The 20347-nt window shown below is 55.2% G+C and overlaps 1 protein-coding gene across 5 annotated transcripts; it reads left to right on the forward strand.

The window, feature by feature from the left end:
* Window positions 1-870: 870 nt before the first annotated feature.
* On the forward strand, window positions 871-6957 carry REEP2 (receptor accessory protein 2). Of its 5 annotated transcripts, none has more exons than XM_028103604.2 (8): window positions 871-984; window positions 2859-2931; window positions 3213-3289; window positions 4444-4564; window positions 4801-4914; window positions 5253-5400; window positions 5514-5647; window positions 5734-6957. In XM_028103604.2, the coding sequence occupies exons 1-8, from the start codon at window positions 953-955 to the stop codon at window positions 5800-5802; spliced, it is 768 nt and encodes a 255-aa protein (XP_027959405.1). In that variant the 5' UTR covers window positions 871-952; the 3' UTR covers window positions 5803-6957. The 5 variants fall into 5 exon arrangements, with proteins under 5 accessions (XP_027959405.1, XP_027959406.1, XP_027959407.1 ...); XM_028103605.2 differs by having other exon boundaries at window positions 5517-5647; XM_028103606.2 differs by having other exon boundaries at window positions 5259-5400.
* Window positions 6958-20347: the final 13390 nt, after the last annotated feature.

Here is a 20347-nt window from a genome sequence, read left to right on the forward strand (position 1 = left end):
CTCCAACCCTTCTGTTTAAAGAGGGTCTGCCCCTGGGGTATTCCCCTTGAGAGCATGGGCTCATTCTCCTGCAAAGCTGAGCGAATGACAACCTTAAAAAAAAGCGTATCGGGGGGAATGGGTTCTCCTTCAACTGGGGTGATTGGTGATGGCCAAGAAGGGGTAAGGTGGACAGGTGCCGCTATACTTGACTTCAGGAGCTGTTGGGTGGGTGTCTTTACAGGGCCTGGAATGGGGGAGGACAGTTTGCTGGCCAGCAGTTGGGAGAAGTGGCCTGATTAAAGCAGACTTTATGGGTTGCATCTTAGCATGACTTAGTGGTTTTGTGACCTTGGCAAATTATTGAACTGCCCTAAGGGCCCCATTTCCTTATCTTCAAAATGAGGATAATTATAACCTCTGCCTTATGGAATGGTAGTGAGGATTCAGTGAAATAATGCGGGTAAAGCACTTAACCTCAGGGCCTGGCAGTACGTACTCAGTAAGTCCTAGCTAGTATTCCTCAGCCTGGTGTGGACAAGGCGGGAGGAGGGCTAGGATGTCAGGATGGAACCTGAAGGCCTCTGAGGACCTCAAACCAGGGCTTGGAATCCAAGAAAGAGGAACAAGCGATTAGAGGAGGGCAGAGCGCTGAGGGTCAAAGGCGCATGCCCGGTGATAGCAGGTGCAGGGGGGCGCGCCGCCGCCGCCGCCGCCGCCGCCGCCGCCGCCGGGGCCTCCCCTTTAAGAGCCGCCGCCGCCGCCCACGGCCCGCCGCTGCGGCAGGAACCTCCCCTTTAACCGCGGCTGCTCGGCGCTCCGCGGCCCCCGCGGCGGCTGCTGCTGCGGCTGCTGGCTGCGGCTGCTGCTGCTTCTGCAGCTCCTGCTGCCGCCGCGGGCGCTCGACCTCCGGCACCTGCATCCTCGGCCGCGGGCCGGGTCCTCCCCGCCCCGCGCCCCGCCCGGCCCCGCCATGGTGTCCTGGATCATCTCTCGCCTGGTGGTGTGAGTGCGGCGGTGGCGGGGCGCGGCCGGCTGGGAGGGGGATGGGGAATAGATGGGGGGTGAGGGGTGCTGAAGCCCTGGATGGACCGCTCCGGGGCCTCGTACAACAGAGTCAACTAAAGGCACATCGTCCCTATTTGGGGTCCCCGGAGACAAGACATGGGGTGTAGGACCCAGGACCGGAGGGGGGAATATTAGAAGAGCCATAGCACGGCCGGCTTCTCACACCTTTTATTTTTGATTTTCCTGTTCCTTCGCCTTCCTTCGCCCTCCTTCACCCTAGGGCTGGGCAGCATGGCCTGATTTATGAGGGGAGATGGCATGTCCCCTCCCCCACCCAGCAGATCCCCGGTGGAGGGGCAACTCAGACCTGGGCCCTCATCTCCCTTCGAGGATAGGGCTAATGGAAGAGTGGAGAGCGAGGCAGGGCCTCGTCATTCCATAGCTTAGGGCCATAGCTAGCAGCCTTGGCTGCCTTCCTCTTCCACTCTCAGGACACCGGAGTTGAGGGCACATTCTCTGGAGGCCCCCCCACCCCGGGGTGGACATCTGGGTACTGGGAAGCAGAGATGCTTGGAAGACAAAGTGTGGGAGGTAACCGGGAGAGGACGTGTGTGTTCAGCCTGGATTTGTGAAAAGCCACAGAGGGGACACCGTTAGGTGGCCTTCATTCCAGAATGCCAGCCGCATTGTGGAGCTATGCCCCCCCACCCCGGCCCCAGGAGGGAAGCCTGCTCCCACACCCCACACTTTGTCCTTGAGGATTCCACCCTCCCACCCCATCTCCACAGGTCAGTTGGGAAGTATCCTGCCTCTGTGAGGCAGGTCCCTGTGAGCACAGGCAATACCCACACACTGTCAAGGAGCTGGGCCCGGCAGCGGCTCTGCATGGGCCTCAGCCAACCCCTGCCCCGGCTGGGACCCTGCCCCTCAGCCATCACTGTGGGGGGGCTGACACACCAGGATTCCCTCCCTCTTGCCTTCTTCCCTTCAGTGCTGTTACGTGCTTGTGTTCTGGCTCCCTCTAGACCCACGAGGGTCTCCCTTCTTCCTCCCCCATCCCATCCAGGGAATCCTGGGGCCTCATACCTCCCGGTGGCCTTCAGGGTGGCTGTTCTCTCTTACCTGGATGAGTTCCCTGGGGGCATCATTCCTCTTATTCACTCACCTGTGTCCTGTATGTGGTCTCTAATGGGATCACTACCAGGCTGGACTCCAGCCAGGGCCTCAAGCCCAGCGCCCTCCACCCGCCACTGAGCTTGGTCCCAAGGCTGCTTACATGAGATAATAAACCTTTTTGCCCTTCTAGGGCCTCCTGCCCCTGTGCCCTCTGGTCCCCAGGTCCCCAGGGCCACAGCGGTGCCTCTGACTGCCACATAGAGTGCCCTGTTAGACGGTGTCACATTCCCTTACAGGCCTGGCCCTACCCAGCCCGGCTCTGAGACAGGGAAGTAGAGGTTAGGGGCAGATGGGTATGAATGAGCACTGTATCCATAGAAGGAAGACACCTGTGGCGGTGACCAGACCCCTCCCGCTCCCCATGATATGTTTATGCATAACCAACGATCATGGCTAAAGAGACCACATTGGACCCTCTGGCCTCTGGGTCTTTCTTCACCTAAGGGCCTGGAGAAAACCGGAACGATAAAGGGGAAAAGGCATCACCCTTACCATCTGGGGGCCTCCGTGCTTGTGTATTCCGAGGCTGAACTACTTTGACCATAACCACTGATCTGAGTTCATCAGTCCAGCTGATGTGGCACTCTGGAGTTCTGTCCTTCCCTTACCTACCCAGGGACTGACTGATGCAGAGCTGGGAGGGAGAGGCCACTGCTCTTGGCCGAGGGGACCAGTAACCCTGCCTGCCTCCCTAGGCTCATCTTTGGCACCTTGTACCCAGCCTATTCTTCCTACAAGGCCGTGAAGACAAAAAACGTGAAGGAATATGTGAGTTTGTGACACTTCATCTCCCACCCAACCCACATGGCAGAGATAGGGGAGGACCGTGGGTCACGTTACAGACAGGAGTGACTTTGTACCGATGCCTCAGCACTAATGAGACCCTGCTTCCAGAAGGTTCCTTTGTGTTCCTTTCCCCCAGCCCCGGTGGGATCCACAGACAAAGTTGAGATCCTGAGTGTCCCTTCCTCACCATAGCTGGCAAGTGGACACAGGCTCCTGGGTGTTCCCCTGAGGCCCCAGCTAACACTTGCCCTCTGTGCCTTCAGGTGAAATGGATGATGTACTGGATCGTCTTTGCTTTCTTCACTACAGCTGAGACACTCACGGATATCGTGCTTTCCTGGTGAGGTCCAGCATCCTTACCCTGCACCCCAGGGCCCAGGGTTTAGACTCTCTACCCCACCAGCCAAACCAAAGATTGAGAGCTGGTGTGGAGTCTCCCCACAGTTCCATGGGGTCCTGAATGTCCACCCTTCTCCACACAGGCCTGACTTGATCAGTAGAACGAGAGACATAGCCCCCACCTTTCTTTCTGGTGGCAGCCAAAGCACCACCATAGAATTCAGGCAGCCTGCTTCTGCCAGACTTGCTGTGTGACCTTGGGCAGGTTACAGCTTTGTAGGTCTCAGTTTCCCTGTTGGTAAAATAGGATTCAATCTTACAAACTTTCGAGGCTGGTATTTCGAAGCACTACTAGACTATGTTACGAGCACTTGGAGGACAGAGAATGTCTTAATTGCTATATGTATATTTACAGCAGGAGCTCAAAAAATGTTTATCGGGTGAGCACACGCCTCTTGGAAGAGAGGAGTAACACAACATAGAACATCGTAGGACGAAGAGAGGACAGTTTTATGGAGAAGTAGAGGACAAAAGATGATTGCCTTTGTAGATTGTAAGGGCCAGTGGCCTTTGAGAAAAACAGTTGTAGTAGAAGTTGAGTGGGGTCAGATTAGGAAAGAATAATGGGTTAGAAATTGAGGACAGAGAGCATAGATGCTTCTCGACACAAACAAAGGAAAAAGCTTTGTGAGGAAGTAGGAGATGTGAAGGAGTCTGTGGCCTGAGGAGAAGGAGCGGGGGAATGGAGAGCAATGCTTAAAAGCAAGAGGCATGTCATGACAGCAAGGGATGGGAGTCTTCCTCATGGGGGGAGGGCGCGAAGAGAAGGGGGTGAGGACCCAGGAGTGGACCCAGGACAGAGGAGTAGGAATCTTCTGTCAGAGTAAGAGGCCTGGAACTCCAAGAATGAAGTGTGCGGAGAGCCACTGCCGAGGGGGACTCCTGCTGGGGGCACTTCTCACCCGTCGCACTTGCAGTCTCAAGGCTCCCACCGAGCCTCCCATTCGCCTGCAGATGAGAAATGCCCGGTCGCCCGAGCCCCGTGGGGACCCCAGTGCACTAAGGGGTGGGGGCCAGCTCGGGTCTTGCAGGGGGTCAGCTCACCCCCTGACTCCCTATCCCAGGCTCTGCCACTCGCCTCTGTCCCACCAACAGGTTCCCCTTCTACTTTGAGCTCAAGATCGCCTTTGTGATATGGCTTCTGTCCCCTTACACCAAGGGCTCCAGCGTGCTCTACCGCAAGTTCGTGCACCCGACACTGTCCAACAAGGAGAAGGTTTGCCCCCACTCTCGGCTGACTTCCTTCCCTGCCCCAGGCCGAGGCAGCCCAGCGCCTGCAGCCGTGTGCATTCCTGGCTCTCCCTGTGGGTGCCCAGAACCTGAAGAGATCTGGCAGGGCCCTGGCCTCCTGGAGCAGGCCGTGCCTTTGCCCAGGTGTGAACAAGGGCAGGGCAGGGCCTGGCCAGTGGGGCCTACCCCTCACCTCCTGCTCCTTCCCCTCCAACCCCTCAGGAGATCGACGAGTACATCACACAGGCCCGAGACAAGAGCTATGAGACCATGATGAGGGTGGGCAAGAGGGGCCTGAACCTGGCCGCCAATGCCGCGGTCACAGCTGCTGCCAAGGTGAGATGGGGGGCAGACCCGGGCTCCCAGGACCCCACTTTGCTCGTTTCATGCCCCTGGCCAAGCCCCTTTGCGTCTACCCTGTCCTTGGGGCTGTGATGGTTTGGGGCTTGTGCAACTCAGGGGTGCAGGCCTGGCTCTACCAGCCCCCGGCTATGTGATTCCCTCTCCGGGCCAGTGTCCTCATCTGTGGAAACGGCAGGTGCGGCCCCAGCCTGTCAGTGCTGCTGTGGGATGGGGTGAGGACAATGTGGGGAAAGCTGCGCGTGCTCCCTGGTGACCTCTATCTCCACCCCGCCCCTTCCTCCGGTTCTCCCGGTGCGTGGTGGTGACCCTAGGGCCAGGGGGTGCTCTCAGAGAAGCTGCGGAGCTTCAGCATGCAGGACCTGACCCTGATCCGGGACGAGGATGCACTGCCCCTGCAGGGGCCTGACAGCCGGCTCCGCCCCAGCCCCGGCAGCCTCCTGGACACCATTGAGGACTTAGGTACAGGCAGGGCCCTGGGCTGGGCACAGGGAGGTCAGGGGATGCGTACCATGAGGACATGGAGGCCAGGTGGGAGAACCACCAGACCTCTGTTCTCCTTTGCTCCCCCAAAGCAGGAGATGATCCTGCCCTGAGTTTAAGGTCTAGCATGAACCAGGCAGATCCCCGGACAGAAACCTCTGAAGACGATATGGGAGACAAGGCCCCTAAGCGGGTCAAACCGGTCAAAAAAGTGCCCAAAACTGAGGTGAGAGCCCAGGCCAGAGCTTGGGGACAGGGGGAGGGGATGTGAGCCTCGGCTGAGCCCTCTGACTTCCTCCCTCCTTCCTACAGCCACTGGCTTCCAAGACACTGAAGACCCGGCCCAAGAAGAAGACCTCTGGTGGGGGTGACTTGGCTTGAGGTCCTGACCCCGCCCCCTCCAGGCTGCAGAGCCCCTGGTCCACACTGTGCCAGTAGCCCAAGTGTCTCAGGCCCCAGGACCCCTCCAATGGCTGCCTGCCCAGTGACCACTCCTCTGGAAGGTCTTGGAAAAGAGGAAGGAGGCCCTGCTGTGGGGGTGGAGGGTAGAGGCTGGAGGAGTTGCTGAGGACTGAGCCACCCAAGGAGGTGGGGGCTCCTTAGAGCCCAATTTGCTATTCTCCCTGCTCCAGTCCTGCCCCCACCCACCCAGTGCCTTGCTGAAGACCATGGCCATCCTCACATGCCCCCACTGCTCTGTCTGGGGTGCGGTGTGGGGGCAGTCACAGTCCAGAATGACCAGAGATGGGCCCGAAGGCACCTGGGAGAGAGTGGGGAAGGCTTCACAGAACCTGGCCAAGGGCTCCAGGCCACACCTGTGAATGGAGGGCAGGGCCTTAATGTGCGTTTAAAGGACCAGGATGGCCAGGCCAGAGCTGCAGCTGGGGGCATTGGGTAGGGCTGTGTGCTACATGCCCCGCTAAAAAGAAGTGGGGCTCTAGGGGTGTGTGTGTGTGCGCGCGCGCGCGTGTGTGTGTGTATTTCTGGGTCTAGGGTGGGGGGGATTTGGGGTAAAGGACTCCTGGCAGCAGCGACCACCCCCCCCACCGCAAGCCCCGGCTGGCCCTTCCCTGCTTTCAGCCCTCCTTCCTACCCTCAGACCCTCAGAGGACGCCAGCCGGCCCTGAGAGGATGGGATTCTGAGGACCTCTTACCTCCTCCTCTGCCCTTGATACCCTTCAGCCTCCTCCCATTCCTGCGCTGCCCCTGTGCTGGGCTCCTCCACCCCCCAGGGCCCACTGCAGAGGCCCCTGCTGAGCCAGCTCCTTTCCTCCTCACCTGGGGGCTCATCTTCCTTTCCCCCAGAGCCTTCTTCCTGTGCCAAGCAAACTGGGCCCCATGTGAGCAGGCTCTTATGAGCCCAGGCTTTGCCCCACACTCTACCCCAGCTTCTGCCATGGCTTCAGTCAGGGCCAGGAGGAGTGTGTGAAGAAGAAAAGAAATTTAGGAGCCCAAGGGCTCCCAATTCTGTGGAAAGAGGGTGCCCGTTGGACCTTTGGCACCGGATGAGCCAATAAACCAAATTCTGGCGCCTCATGTGTTTCAGCCTCTGTGCTTTGTTCTTGGCCCCCCAGGCCACATGTGAGAAGGACCTCAAGTGAAAAGCAGGGCCCAGCTGTGGGAGGGAGAGGGGAAGAGGTTGGACTGCACGCCCCAGGAGTTCTGATCTCCCAAGATTCGAGATGGGCTTCAGCTGGTTCAGTCTGGGAAAATGGTTTGGAGGTTCAAGATACAGCGGGGGGGGTGGGGGGGTGGCACCCGGGTGGCTCCATCGGTGAAGCGGCGGTGAAGCAGCCAACTCTTGATTTCGGCTCAGGCCCTAATCTCAGGACCCTGGGAGCAAGCCATGCTCAGCGGGGAGTCGGCTTCAGGATTCTCTCTCTGTCTCCTCTGCCGCTCCTACTCCCTTTGCTTGCACGCGTGCTCTCCCTCTCTCAAATAAATAAATAAATCTTAAAAAAAAAAAAAAAAGATACAGCCAGGAGAGGAGAGACCAGGACTTAAGGGCTAGGGGCCCCAACCTCAAGGGGGTCTTGTCCCTCAGAACCCTGCCCAGAGACCTCTTCCCCCAGTGGACCTTCTGATACCTGATAGAAAGTGCCCGTGTAAGCTCTAACGACAAAGACCCCCACGAGGTTCCCAGGAAGAGAAGGTAGGATTTGGAGGCGGCTGGGCGGGGCAGGGAGATTGGATGGCCACAGTGTCTAGAAAGGCCAAAGAATGTTGGAGGGGAGCTGTGAGCCAGAGACTCTGAAAGGAGGAGACGGGTAGGCTGAGGGAAGAGGTGGTGATGGGGAACCAGCCTCATGGTGCATGTCTGACCCTGGGGACAGAAGGGCCAAAGGCTGGGGCCACAGAGGCAGTCCCTGTGGCGCCGGGAGGGAGGGCTTGAGCCCCGGGGCTGTTGGGCTGCGTTGGAGGAGAGAGGGAGGGAGGTTGCTGCGGATGGGGTCTGAGTCCTTGGGAGGTAGAGTCAAGGCCACTGGGGGCCAAGGGGCACAAGCAGCTAGGAATGAGACCTGCAAGGCAGTGCGCAGGGGAAGGGAAAGGATGGCAGAGGGGCGGAGGCCGAATGGGAAGAGAAAAACAAAGGCAAAGGTGGGGGGGGTGAGGTGAGGCAAGGAGGAGGAAGGATGAAGGGAGAGGAGAAACAGCACAGCCTTGTGGAAGAGAAATGGAGGAGGCGGAGCATGGGCTGGGGCACCGGGTGTGTGCGGGCCGGCCCCAGGTCTGCAGAAAGTCTGCAGACTTCCCTGTCCCTTCCCTGGCATGACAGAGGTATGTCCTCCTACCACACTTGCGCCCAACTGGCCAAGAACTTGAGCTGTGGTCGCGGTGGAGGCGAAGCGAGAAACGTCCTTTTCATCTTCCCTGAAATCCCCCGGGCGACAGACCTCGGAAGGTCATTCCTTTCACCACTGGCCTCTGAGCAAACTGGTCCCTTTCTCTCTCCGAAAGGGGAGGATGTGTCAGGGTAGAATTCAGGGGAGAGACTCCCTTGTTCGAGAAAGATCTCCAGAGAGCAAGATGTTGCAGTCTCATGCTAGCAGCTACCATATGGTCAGGAAACCAGGTTAGGCCCTCTCTAACCTAAATCCCATTTGCTGCATAACACACCTGCTCGCGTGCATGCACACGCATGCAGATACACCCCCCCACAGGGACCGGTGGCTAAGGAGGTCACTGCCAGTTTCCCCATGCCAGGCTCTCCATGCACATCTGGGTTTCTCTGTGTCAACAGGAACATGCTCAGATTTCCAAGCTCCCTGGTCCGTTGCCATGGAAACATTGAGTCAGTCTCCTAGAACTCGGCTCAGGGCCTGGCCCCTGTGGTGCAGGGGAGGAGAGGAGAGGTGGAGGGTGACAACGAGATGGAGGGCAAGCCTCCTGGGAGGGGCTGGTGGGACACATTTGGGGCTAGGTGACATCTTGCTCTATCTCATTCCTTGGGACCACCTGCCGTCTCCCATCTGCCTCAGTAGACCTCTAGACCAGGGCAGTGGGGAAGAGATGTCCGAACAGAGGCTAGAGCTAACGTGGAGGATGCTTGATCACTGCCTGGGTCCCCAGTGGGCATCAAGGGATATTAGCTTTTGAGTGGGAGCTGAGGTCTAGCCCTGTGCCCCATGCTCAAGCCGTCTTGGGGACACTTGAGGTCCCTGGATAGAATGTCCTCAGGGCTGGAGCTACTGCAGCTGGCTCCCCCTCCCTTTCTTGTGTGTGTCCCACACCCTGAGAACCTGCTTAAAATGGGATTTCCAGGCTGTGACGTCAGAGGGAAGCCAGCAGCTCCAGCCTGTACCAGCTCTTCCTTGATCAGCAGAGCTGAGGCCAGTCTTGCTCAGCCTGGAGGAAAAAGGGCTAGCACGGGAGGGAGGGTTTCTGGGGGCTCTGGATCATGGTCCCCATATCAGTGGCTTCCATGAGAATAGGGAGAGACAGTAGTAGGGAGAGGCAGGCTAGAGCCACAGCTGGCTTCCTCACTGCCTTAAATTTCAGCCAGTTCGTGGTCATTTCCCTCCCAGATTTCTCTAGTTTTTCCCTCTCTGCGCTGAGTCAGGGCTTCTTGGTGGAGGAGGGCACCTCAAGTATTAGAGCCATTTGGATTCTGCCTGAGAACTTGTACCCTATCTAGGCTGGAGGCCCGGAAGGGTCGGAAGGATGCCTGCAAGGAGCGAAAAGTCCACTAGGTGGCGCAGGCCACCCTCTGTGGGATTCCCATCCCTGCAGGGGAGAATCTTCATGCAGTCAGTCCGCCTAAGGTGCCTCATGCCCCCACTCCCTGGAGTTGGAGGTTCATGAAAAAAACATCCTTGCAGGGATGCCTGGGTGGCTCAGTCGGTTAAGCATCTGCCTTCGGCTTAAGTCATGATCCCAGGGTCCTGGGATCAAGTCCCGCGTCCGGCTCCTTGCTCAGCGGGGAGCCTGCTTCTCCCTCTGCCTGCCGCCCCCCCTGCTTGTGCTTTCTCTCTCTCTCTCTCTCTGACAAATAAATCAAATAAATAAATAAAATCTTAAAATATATATATATTTAAAAAAATCCTTGCAGGTGCATGAAGCAGGTATGGATTCTCAAGCCATCACTTCCTAAATCCAGCCTGTGTGCCCACCCCCTGCACACTCCCCAGGGGATGGTCAGACCCAAAGGGGAGCTACTCCCCTTGGGTGAGGATCAGGCACCCTCCTGGGATCAAGGGAGTTGCCAAGCTGACTCTGGAAGGGCCCTACAGCCCCAGGAACCCAACATAGGTTTCCGAAATGACATCTAGAGGGGCTGCTGGAGCTAATTTCAAGGTCAGGTGAGGAGAGGGACCCAAGAGGTAGCAAGGGGTAGGGAACTTAGGAGGGGCGGGCTAGGCCCAGAGGGAGGGAAGCTCGCTTGGCCGCAGGAAGTCTCTGGATATGATTTCCCTGATGGCCACAGTGGCGGTCCCCGGCCTGCCCCAGGTTTTCCTGTTTCCTGCCCCTTCCCTTAATTTCATCTGGGGCACTATAGGATTAAAAAAGGAGAAAAAAGACCCTAATTTCCAAATGCTGCGATCCCAAGGTACTTTTGCAAGAGCCAAGGTGGGGGCTCCTTAGTGACCTACCTTTCCCTGACCTCTTTCCCAAAATGACCCCACCAACCCTGCTTCCCTAATGAATTACCCTCTCCTTTTGTCCCAGCCAGGTGAGTGATCAATAAATAATGCTGTTTGCTTGAAATATTGATGGCAAGTTTTACACTAGCATCCCTTAGCTGTGCCTGTCATTGGGGAACTCGAGAGGTGACAGAGAAATGCATGGCCCCCAAGAGCTCTCTCCCGTCTCTGCCAACAGAGGGTCTGTCTTTGCCAAGATTTCAACCTGTTCCCATCTCAGCCAGAATCATGACTCATTCCCATCAAGTAGGAAGAGGGCAAGTCCCCCAGAGACTCAGCCAGCAACCTCCAACCTGGGAAGAATCTGGTAAGCTAAACCAAACAGAGACCCTTCTTGATACTTTTGCCTCAAGACAAAGAGATCCCATTTCCTCTGTTCCACGTCCATCTTGGACCTGAGTGGTGACTCAGAAGGAGACCTGCACGTTCCCTGTTTCCCAGGTTGACTGTTTAGAGCCATGAGCAGCAGGGACGCACATGCTCCCAGGCTTCTCTGGCCCAAGTCACTGCTATCTGGTTTTGTTCTCCCTGGAAGACAGGGAGGAGAGAAGAGGAGAAGGTGGAAACTCTTGAGCCCTCTTGAGCCCAACTCATGCGGTGGCAGCGCCCCCCTCGGAGGAAGCCAGGCACACTCGTCTCTGTGCATGGTGCCTTCTGCCCAGGCCCTCTTGCTCTGCTCCACTCGATCAGCTCCTGCATGCACGTCAAGCCTCGGCTTAGATGCCACATCCCCACCCCACCGCATCCCATCCGGGTCCCTGTGGCACCCCGCTCTTCCTCCCGACACCTTTCCCCATTTGGTCATTGCTTAGCTCCCCACCAGACTGAAAGCCAGAGCACAGGTGACGCGTCTACCTGGTTCACCACTATTTCCCCAGCATCTAGCACACAATAAGCCCTTGGCATATTTCTGTGGAATGTTCGAAGGATGTCCCTGTAGCATTCTTCCACTCCTGAGAAAGCACCAGCCTTCAAGCCTCGGTGTCTCTCTGCGGAGCTGTTCACCTGCACCTGAGGATGGGTGTCTGCCCTGAACAGCGGCAGCCCTGAGGAGCCGCCCTTGCTCTGATCCCCTCACCTCGCATGCGCTCATGCTCACTTGCTTTCCTTTCTCATACACACACAGACGGGAGTCAGCATTCCAGCCACATTCAGTTCTCACTTTAATTCAAAAGCTAAATTGGGAAGAAGAACAGCTTCACACTCCCAATTTAGCCTGGGAGAGAAAAAGGGAGACAGCCTGGATTTGCCAGGGAAAGGAGAAAGCTGGGTGTGGGGTGGGGGTGGTGGTGGCAAACATAGCCAGAGCCCAAGGGAAGACAATGAAACCCTCACCACCCAGCTCCTAAAAATAAACCATCCATAGCTATGACCCCAGAATGACCCCTATTAAGCCTCTCTCCCATACAAGCGCAGCCATTCGGGGCATTACCCAGTCTAGGGCTGGGATTAGGGGAGGTGGAGGAGACTGTGGTTATTAAAACCGTGAAAAGAGGGAGATGCTGCTGCTTTGGTCACTGGTAGTACAGAATCGGGAAGTCCTTCTTAAATCTAACTTTAATCCCTCTTGCAATAGCTGATGGATGATGAATAAAAAGAGTCCTTGGGGCACCTGGGTGGCTCAGTTGGTTAAGCGACTGCCTTCGGCTCAGGTCATGATCCTGGAGTCCCGGAATCGAGTCCTGCATCAGGCTCCCTGCTCAGCAGGGAGTCTGCTTCTCCCTCTGACCCTCTTCCCTCTCGTGCTCTCTATCTCTCATTCTCTCTCTCTCAAATAAATAAAATCTTAAAAAAAAAAAAAAAGAGTCCTTGGACACCTGGGTGGCTCAGTCAGTTAAGCGTCTGCCTTCGGCTCAAGTCATGATCCCAGGGTCCTAGGATCAAGTCCTGCGTCGGGCTCCTTGCTCAGTGGGAAGCCTGCTTCTCCTTCTGCCTGCCACTCCCCCTGCTTGTTCTCTCTCTCTCTCTGACAAATAAATAAAATAAAAATAAAAAAGAGGTCTTTAAAAAAAACAAAACAAAACAGAGTCCGCAGATACTTGCCCACTAATATTCATAGCAGCATCAGTCACAGTAGTCAAAAGGTGGAAACAGTCCAGGTGTCCATCAACAGATGAAAGGATGAACAGAATGTGGTGTATCCATACCATGGAATATTATTCAGCCTCAGGAAGGAATGAAATTCTGACACATGCTACAACATGGATGAACCTTGAAAACATTACGCTAAGTGATAAGGCAGTCAAAAAAGGACAAATATTATGATTCCACTTACATGAGGTGCCTAGAACAGACAAATTCATCGAGACAGAAACTATACTAGAGGTTACTAGGGGCGGGTGCGAGGGGGGCAGGATGGAGGATCCTTGTTTCATGGGTACCAAGAATCTGTTTGGGATGATGAAAAAGTTCTGCTGAACGGATGGTGGTGATGGTTGCACAACATTGTGTATATACTTAAATGCCACTGAATTGTATACTTAAAATGATTAAAATGGTAGGGTGCCTGGCTGCCTTGTCAGTACAGTATGTGCCTCTTGTTCTCCAGGTCCTCAGTTCAAGCCCCATGTTGGGCATAAAGCGTACTTAAAAAAAAAAAAAGAAAAGAAAGGTTAAAAAAATGGTTAAAATGGTAAATATTATGGTATGTATATTTCATCACAATATTTTTTTTTAAAAAAGACTTTGAGCCCAATATCAGCTTGAAGACTCGGTCATTCTGCCACGATGGCTCTCTCTGAGGCTCGACCAGAGGGAAATCGAGTCCTAGAAGTTCCAAAGATCCCTTCCTTTGCTACCAGGACCAGAAGTGCTGCTTCTGCCTGGTGTACAAGGAACACCCCTCTGGGACATTCCTAAGAATAAAGATTTATTTATTTATTTATTTATTTATTTATTTATTTATTTGAGAGAGAGAGATGGGGGGCGGGTAGATCAGAGGGAGAGAATGTTCAAGCTGACTCCCCGCTGAGTGAGCTCGACAGGGGGCTCGATCTCACTAGCCTGAGATCACGACCTGAGCTGAAACCACCCAGGTGACCCCGTTCCTAAGGATAGGAGCTCATTCTTCCTACCTCTTATCTCTTCTTATCAGTATGATAATCCAGAGGGAAGCTCTTCTTCCTGGTTCTGTATTCCAGCTTCCTCTTCTGTCACTCATTTTAACTTTGCCCTAAACATAATTCCCATATGGGTGGAGTAGATACGGGGCTGGTTAAATAAGGAAAACAGATTCAAGACCCTTCCATCCAGCCTTTCTGACTGCCCTATTGACACTGTACCAAGGGACAGGGATGCACCCTTGGGCTGAGCTGCCTGTCAGTAAATTTGGGTGTCTGGTGTTCTTGTTCTCTGCCTTTGACTGGGAGGCCCCTGAAGGGAGTGTGTGATATACACCCCGTGCTGAGGCATCCAGACCTCCCTCTCTCTCCTGGACGACTGACTGCATGGTTCCCTGGCTGGTTTACATCAGCACCCCGCCACCAGCCTCCTGCAAAATGGCCAGTTGGCTCTCTGACTGCCCCGAAGAACTTCAGCGGGTGGGAGCTCTATGAGGGGCTCCCACAATCACTGTGCTTTCCCCACGATAGCACATTTCACACTGTTGTGATTGCCTGTTTATTTGTCTGTCTCCCCCACCAGACCATGAACTGCAAAAGAGGGGAGTCACCTTTTTACTTCTTTTTGTATCTTTAATGCCTAGAGGAGCAGATGTTTGATAAATGTTGAAATGACCTGTTCATATGTCTCTCTGCCCTATTCCACTTGACTCCAGAACCCTTGGAGGGTGAAAGCTTTGCCCAGTTCATTCTGGGCCCCCAGAGAACCTGTGGTTCCTGCCATGAGCTAGGTTTCAGCCGGAGGTTCTGAAGTCAGACTATCTGGATTGGACCCCTGGCTCCCCTACTGGCCCAGCTCTCTGACCTTAATCAAGTCATCCGCCCTTTCTGAGCCCCCTTCCTCATTCACGAAATGGGGGTGAGAATGGTACCTACCTCACAAGGCATTGCGAAGACAAATGCCTGTCCAATGTTTAGCACAGAACCTGTCACATTGTAAATGTGTCTTGGGGTTGGGGTGGGGGTAGAGAATGCATTTAGAGATTAAGGAAAATCAGAAGAAACAAGCACCCACCACTGACTGCTGCATCCTGGTGTTTTGGGGTGGGGGGGTAAGGCCAGTGCCACAGTGGGGTAACCCCAGGGGCTGCCTGTCTCCTCCTTCCCTCCCCCTCCCACCAGGTCTGCGGAGTGCAAGCTCACCCACCATGAAGCTGAGCAGCCCCGGAGCTGGGCTGGGCGGTGGTGAGGGCCAGAAATAACGGGCCGTTGCTATTCCTGCTTTTCTAGGCTGGATGGGAACGCTGCCTCTCTCATCTAAAGGCTGCTCCAGACTTCCTGCACATCAGTGGGCTCTTATGTAACGCTCCCCTCCCTCTGCCTGCCCGACAAGCTTCCAGAGATTTCTGCAGCCAGCTTTGCTGAACACTCAGCTGGGGGTGGGGGAGCAAAGAAGCCACCACAGGCCAGATTGTCCTCTAAGCCTAGGGTCCTGACAGCCCCGGGCCTGGGACAGGGGCCACACAGCACAGCACAAAGGGGCTGATGTCCAAGGACAGCAGCTTCTTCTGGCATCTGCTCATTAACTCTGGGGCAGAAAGGAGCCGGAGAGCCCCACCTGAGGGTTTACCCACTCCCTCTGCCCTTTATAGATGCTCTGTGCCACCTACCCAAGTTATTATGCCTCAGGGTTGGTTCACCACTTCAGGCCCAACCTAACTGTGTCTGATGTGTGACCCCTTAGGCAGACTCCAAGGACAGCAACCCAGACCCCAACTCTCTTGGGCAGATCCCCCAACCTTGGCCAAATCCTCCACGGTCTCTTCCTGCAGCTCCTGGATCCCATCGGAGCATGCCAGGTTCCCTCTTCAGAGTCAGGGGGCCCCCTCTGCCTCAGGCCTCACTCTGCATGGGCCCGTCTCAGAATTGTGCTTCTCCACCTGTCCTAGGACTCAGGGTTCTCCTCTGGCACCCATTTCCCCCATCTGTAATTGGAGCACATGAGATGGCTTCACACCCCAACACTGTGGGGTGATTTTCTCTTTCATCTCCCCTGGTCCTTCTTCAGGCTTTCAAGCCTCCCCTTCTGTCAGTGCACCTTCTGCCTCCTTCTCCCACCCACCCCCACCAGACCTGGCCTCTTCAGGTTTCTCCTCACCCCTCATGACCCGTCACAGGGTGGGAGCAGAGCTGCCCCCAGACCTATTGAAGGCCAGGCCCTCCATATTTCCGGCAGAGGCCATCAGCTATCGGAAAGAGTGACAGGCACCCCATATAGAACTGAAGGGAGAGTCACTTCCTGAGCCCCAAGCTGGGCCACCGCCGTGGCAAACCACGATCTGAGCAGCACATGTGGGTGCTGACGTAGCCCGGGGCTGGGGAGGAGGAAGTGGCAATGGAAAAAGGGGCTTGTTTTCCTCTGAGAGGGAAAGCCTGCTCAGCCATGGGTTGAGTTTCTGAGACATGATGGTTCCCGCTGGCTTTCACCTGGAGCCTCAGCTGCCCTGGACAAGCTCCGTTCTGCTCTCCACTCTGCCCTCTATTCCTCTCCTATTTGCAAGGAAAGTCAGAGTGTAGACGGCAGCTGAGACGGGCACAACCTCTGAGAGCCCTCTCATCTTTCCCAGGGCTTCGGGCACCAGTCACCCAGGGGGCGAAGTGTGAGTCACAGACTCATCCCTAATGCTCCTTCAAGTCCTGTAGATACCCGGGGCAGGGTGCAGGAGTGGTTCTGAGTCTTCCTTACTCCCAACCTTTCTTAAAGTGTTTCCTTCAGGCTCCAGGCTGGTTGTCCCATCAGGGTTGTTGGTCACAAATTAGGTACTCAAACCCCCAACTGAGATTTGGTTCCACGGGGGGGGGGGGGGTCTTTTCCTTCTGTCTCCTCCCCTTTCAGTGCCCCCAGTCACAGCAAACAGGAATGTGCCTTTGGCCAAAAGAAAAACCAGAGGAGAATGGGCATAACCGACTTGCCTCCAGCACTAGCCTCCAGCACTATCGCTGAGAAGGCAGGCCTCGAGCATAATCCTATCCAGGGAGGAGGCTCTCAGGCCCTTCTTCTTGCTGGTTTTCCAGTCACAGAGAGGGCTACGGTCTGGGTGGTGTGTAGGGGCTTTGAGCCAGCTCCTCTCACTGTTCCTGTGGAAGCTGTCTTCCAGGGCCATACAACCATGAAGGCAGAGCAGGGCTGAGAAGGCTGCCTCCTCCTCTGTAGGAGCTGTAGAAGGCAGAACGAGGGAGATGAGGGTGGAGGGAAGCAGTTTATCCAATCTCACAGCCCACACCTTAGCCGGAGGGCCTAGACTGATCACGGCCTTTTCCCTCCTGAGGCCTTTGCCCAGCTGTCCCCTTTGCCTAGAAGGCCCTCCCCGCCACACTCCTCTATGCGGAGTTGGTTTCCTGTCATCCTTCATGTCTCTGCATAAATGTCACCTCCTCTGAGATGCCTTCCTTCACCTCTCCAATATGTTATACTTACCATAATCAGAAATCATCCTTTTAATTTATGTAGCTGTTTACTTGGACACAAGTCTCCCACCGAGTAGCAATTTGGTCTATCCTCACTGAATGGCAATTTACAGGAGGGCAAAACTACATCTGCCTTCTTCATTGCAAAATCCCCAAGATTTAGCACTGCCTCTGATACAAGAAGTGGCAAATAAGCCCTTTTTTAAAAAAATGAATGTTTTACTCAACCTTACCTCCTACTATCTCCTAATTGGAACCCTCTCTGCTCCTGCCCATTTTTTCCAGAAAGAGCACACAAGGATTGTCCTGGCCCCCCTACTCTCAGCCCTGACCTGCAACTGCCTCGCTTCCTCACCACAGAGTTTGGTCCTTCGCATGTTTTCTCTCCTCCAAACTCTCTTCGTCATCCCTGCTCCACTCCCTGGAATCTCTCCCTCTTTTTATCTTCTGTGTTCTTCAGCGTAACTGACATTTGGTGGCTAACGGGGCTGCTTCCTATTCTTAATTCTCTTGCAACGTGGGATCCAGTCTTTCTTCTGCCCAACTGTAAGCCTCTTAGAGTCAGGGGCCTCTACCGTAGACCCTCCCAGGCCTTGCCCATAGAGTCTTCAGAAAAATTCTTTGTTGTTGTGGATAATGGGTGTATTGATGAGAAACTGCTGGGTTGTGAGTAACAGAAACTGAAATGAGCCTATTTTATTAAATCAAAAAGCAATGCCTTGGCCTTCATAACTAAAAAGCCCAGGTTGTATCGAAGACTCAGTCTCTGCATGTGGATACCTTCCGTTTCCCTCTGCACTGGCTTCATTTTCAGGTAGGCTTTCCAGTCCTCATGGCAAGACAGCCTCCAGGCTTACATTCCATTGGCTTAGTACCACCAGAGAGAGAACTTTTTCAAGAGTTGCAGAAAAAATCCCAGAAGTGCTTCACACTGGCCTGGTTTGAGTCATGTGCCCATCCTGACTCAATCGTTGTGGCTAGGGACATGGAATGCTCGAGACTGGAGCATCCTAGATGGATGGCTAGGTGTGTGTGACATACCCAACTCCTAGATCTGGGATGGGGTTATCTTCCTCCAACCACATGGACTGGATTGGTTCCCCAAAGGAAATTACTAACTAGGATCTATTATGAAAAGAAAGGGGAATTGCTATTGCATATGCAAACCAAAGATACAGACAATAAGGATTTCCAGTGTCCACTTTCAGCAAGGACCTGAAGATACCTTAGGTCATTTTGCACATTAGAATCGTAGTGGAATTGGTTTGCTCTGGCTGGGGTTGGGAGATGTGCTCTTGGGGTCTGGACACCTCCCCAGGGACAGAAGGAGAATCCTGGGATGAGGAACCCACTCAGTTCTGGCACTCACAAGCTCAGAAAAATTGTGACTCAGTTGGTCTAGGGTTAAAATATTTTTCTTTTTTTTTTTCCAGAATTCCACAGGTGACTCTGTTATGCCAGCAAGGTTGAAAAATTCTGCTCTGGGAAATGATGTTCTACTGCAGCAAGAAAGATTCAGATTAGCTCTTCTGGACAATGTCCCCTGTGTTTCTCCCTCTCTGAACAATTTTTCAGAAAAGGGTGACTGGAGTTTGCTTGGAGGCTGAAGATGGGTGGGTGAATTGTGGGTGACCCTGAGGGTCAAAAGCCCCTGAAAATAACAATAGTCACTGTTTATTGAATGGCAATTGCAAGGCAGGCAGTGTGCTTTGGGACTTCAGAGACTCAGTCCCTGTAACTTTCAGTGTTGTCACAACAATCCCTCCACATGGGTTATCATTAACATTAGCTCTATTTTACAGTTGAAGGAAGAGAGATAGGAAAAGCCTGGCTAAGATAGCCCCCCAGGGAGTGGCAAAATGGGCATTCCGACACAAGACCATCTGACCCTGACTGGCAGGAGGCCTCAGAGAGGTGCATCACTCATGCCCCTAATGAAAAACACGGGTAGGCAGTGGGAGTGGCCCCCCACCCCGCCCTAGGCTTTTGGGTTGGGGAGCTCAGACTTAGAGTACAAGAGACAAGGGTTCATTGCCGGATTCCTTAAATAGATTTTTATAAGAAAATGTGTGTGTCTGTGCTTGTGTGTGTGTGTGTGTGTGTGTGTGTGTGTGTGTGTGTGTGTAAGGGATACAGACGGATGAAGCCCCAGAGTTATGCCCCCTCCCCCAATTTAAACCCCCCGACTCCGACCTGTTTGGGTTCAGCGACCCCAGCCCCGCCCCCTTCTGTCCCGGGGTCCTCAGCACCTTCCTTTCACACACCTACTTTCTGCTTTCTTTTTCTTAAATTCAGAAAAACAGCACCTCCCCTCGATTCAGAGCTAGAGCAGGAACCTTCCCCTCTTGGAATCCCTGTTTTCTTTGGGGTGCGCACTTGAATGCGGGGAGTGATGATGGGACCGAGAGGGCTTTCCCGTCAAGTCCGGCTCCCGGGAGACCTGCAGAAATCGTTCCCGCCTACTCCCCCCGCCCCCTCTCCGCCGCCCTTAGCCCGGCTCGGAGAGGGGAGTGTTATACCGCCCGGAGTCTGGGCGCCTCGGCGGTGACGGCTCCCCAGGGACTGCAGGGAGAGCCCAGGCTGCGGCGCCTGCTCAGTTCGTGCTCACTGCGTCTAAGGCTCCCCCGGCCTGGCTCCGCGCCCAGCACAGGAGCAGGGAGGGGGGGCAGGAAGGCGGCGGAAGAGCCCACTCGGCCCGGGGCCCGGGGAACCGAGCTGGAGAGGGGACCTCCAGGGGGCAGCACCGGGCCGCTAAGCAGGTCCTCTCTGTGCCAGCCTAGGGGTCCCCAGACAGCCCATAGGAAAGCCCCCTTTTCAGATTGTCGCACTGCCCGCCCCACCTCCATTTGTTCTGGATAAAGGTCGGAAAGTCTCCCACCACAAGGACCGCCAGCTTCTGGTTGAGAAGCAGGTGGCCCACCACAACGCAAAGGGACGTCGGGGATCATCTGGCGAGTAGTTCCTAGCCTCAGTTTCCCCGATGACACCTGGAAAGGCACCGTGCCATTGGTCAAGGCCCGGGGGGTCAAACGCTCCGCCTCTCCTGGGCGGCCTCTGCCCCGGCCAGCCCAGTCACTCCTCCCCTTAGCTCCCGCCCCGCTCCCACGGTCCCAGAGGTGGGCGGGAGGGCCCTGGATGACGGTGGCAGAACCCCGGCCCGACTCTCCCTCGCCCCCGCCCCGGGCCCGGGCTTCCCCAGTCCAGTCCCCGCTGGGGAGCCGCCTGAGCCGCGGTGCACCTAGCTCTACGAGCCCCGAG

This window comes from Eumetopias jubatus, unplaced genomic scaffold, assembly GCF_037043125.1.
Source record: "Eumetopias jubatus isolate StellerSeaLion01/CBP00866 unplaced genomic scaffold, mEumJub1_p1.0 scaffold_5, whole genome shotgun sequence".
Classification (NCBI taxonomy): Eukaryota; Metazoa; Chordata; class Mammalia; order Carnivora; family Otariidae; genus Eumetopias; species Eumetopias jubatus.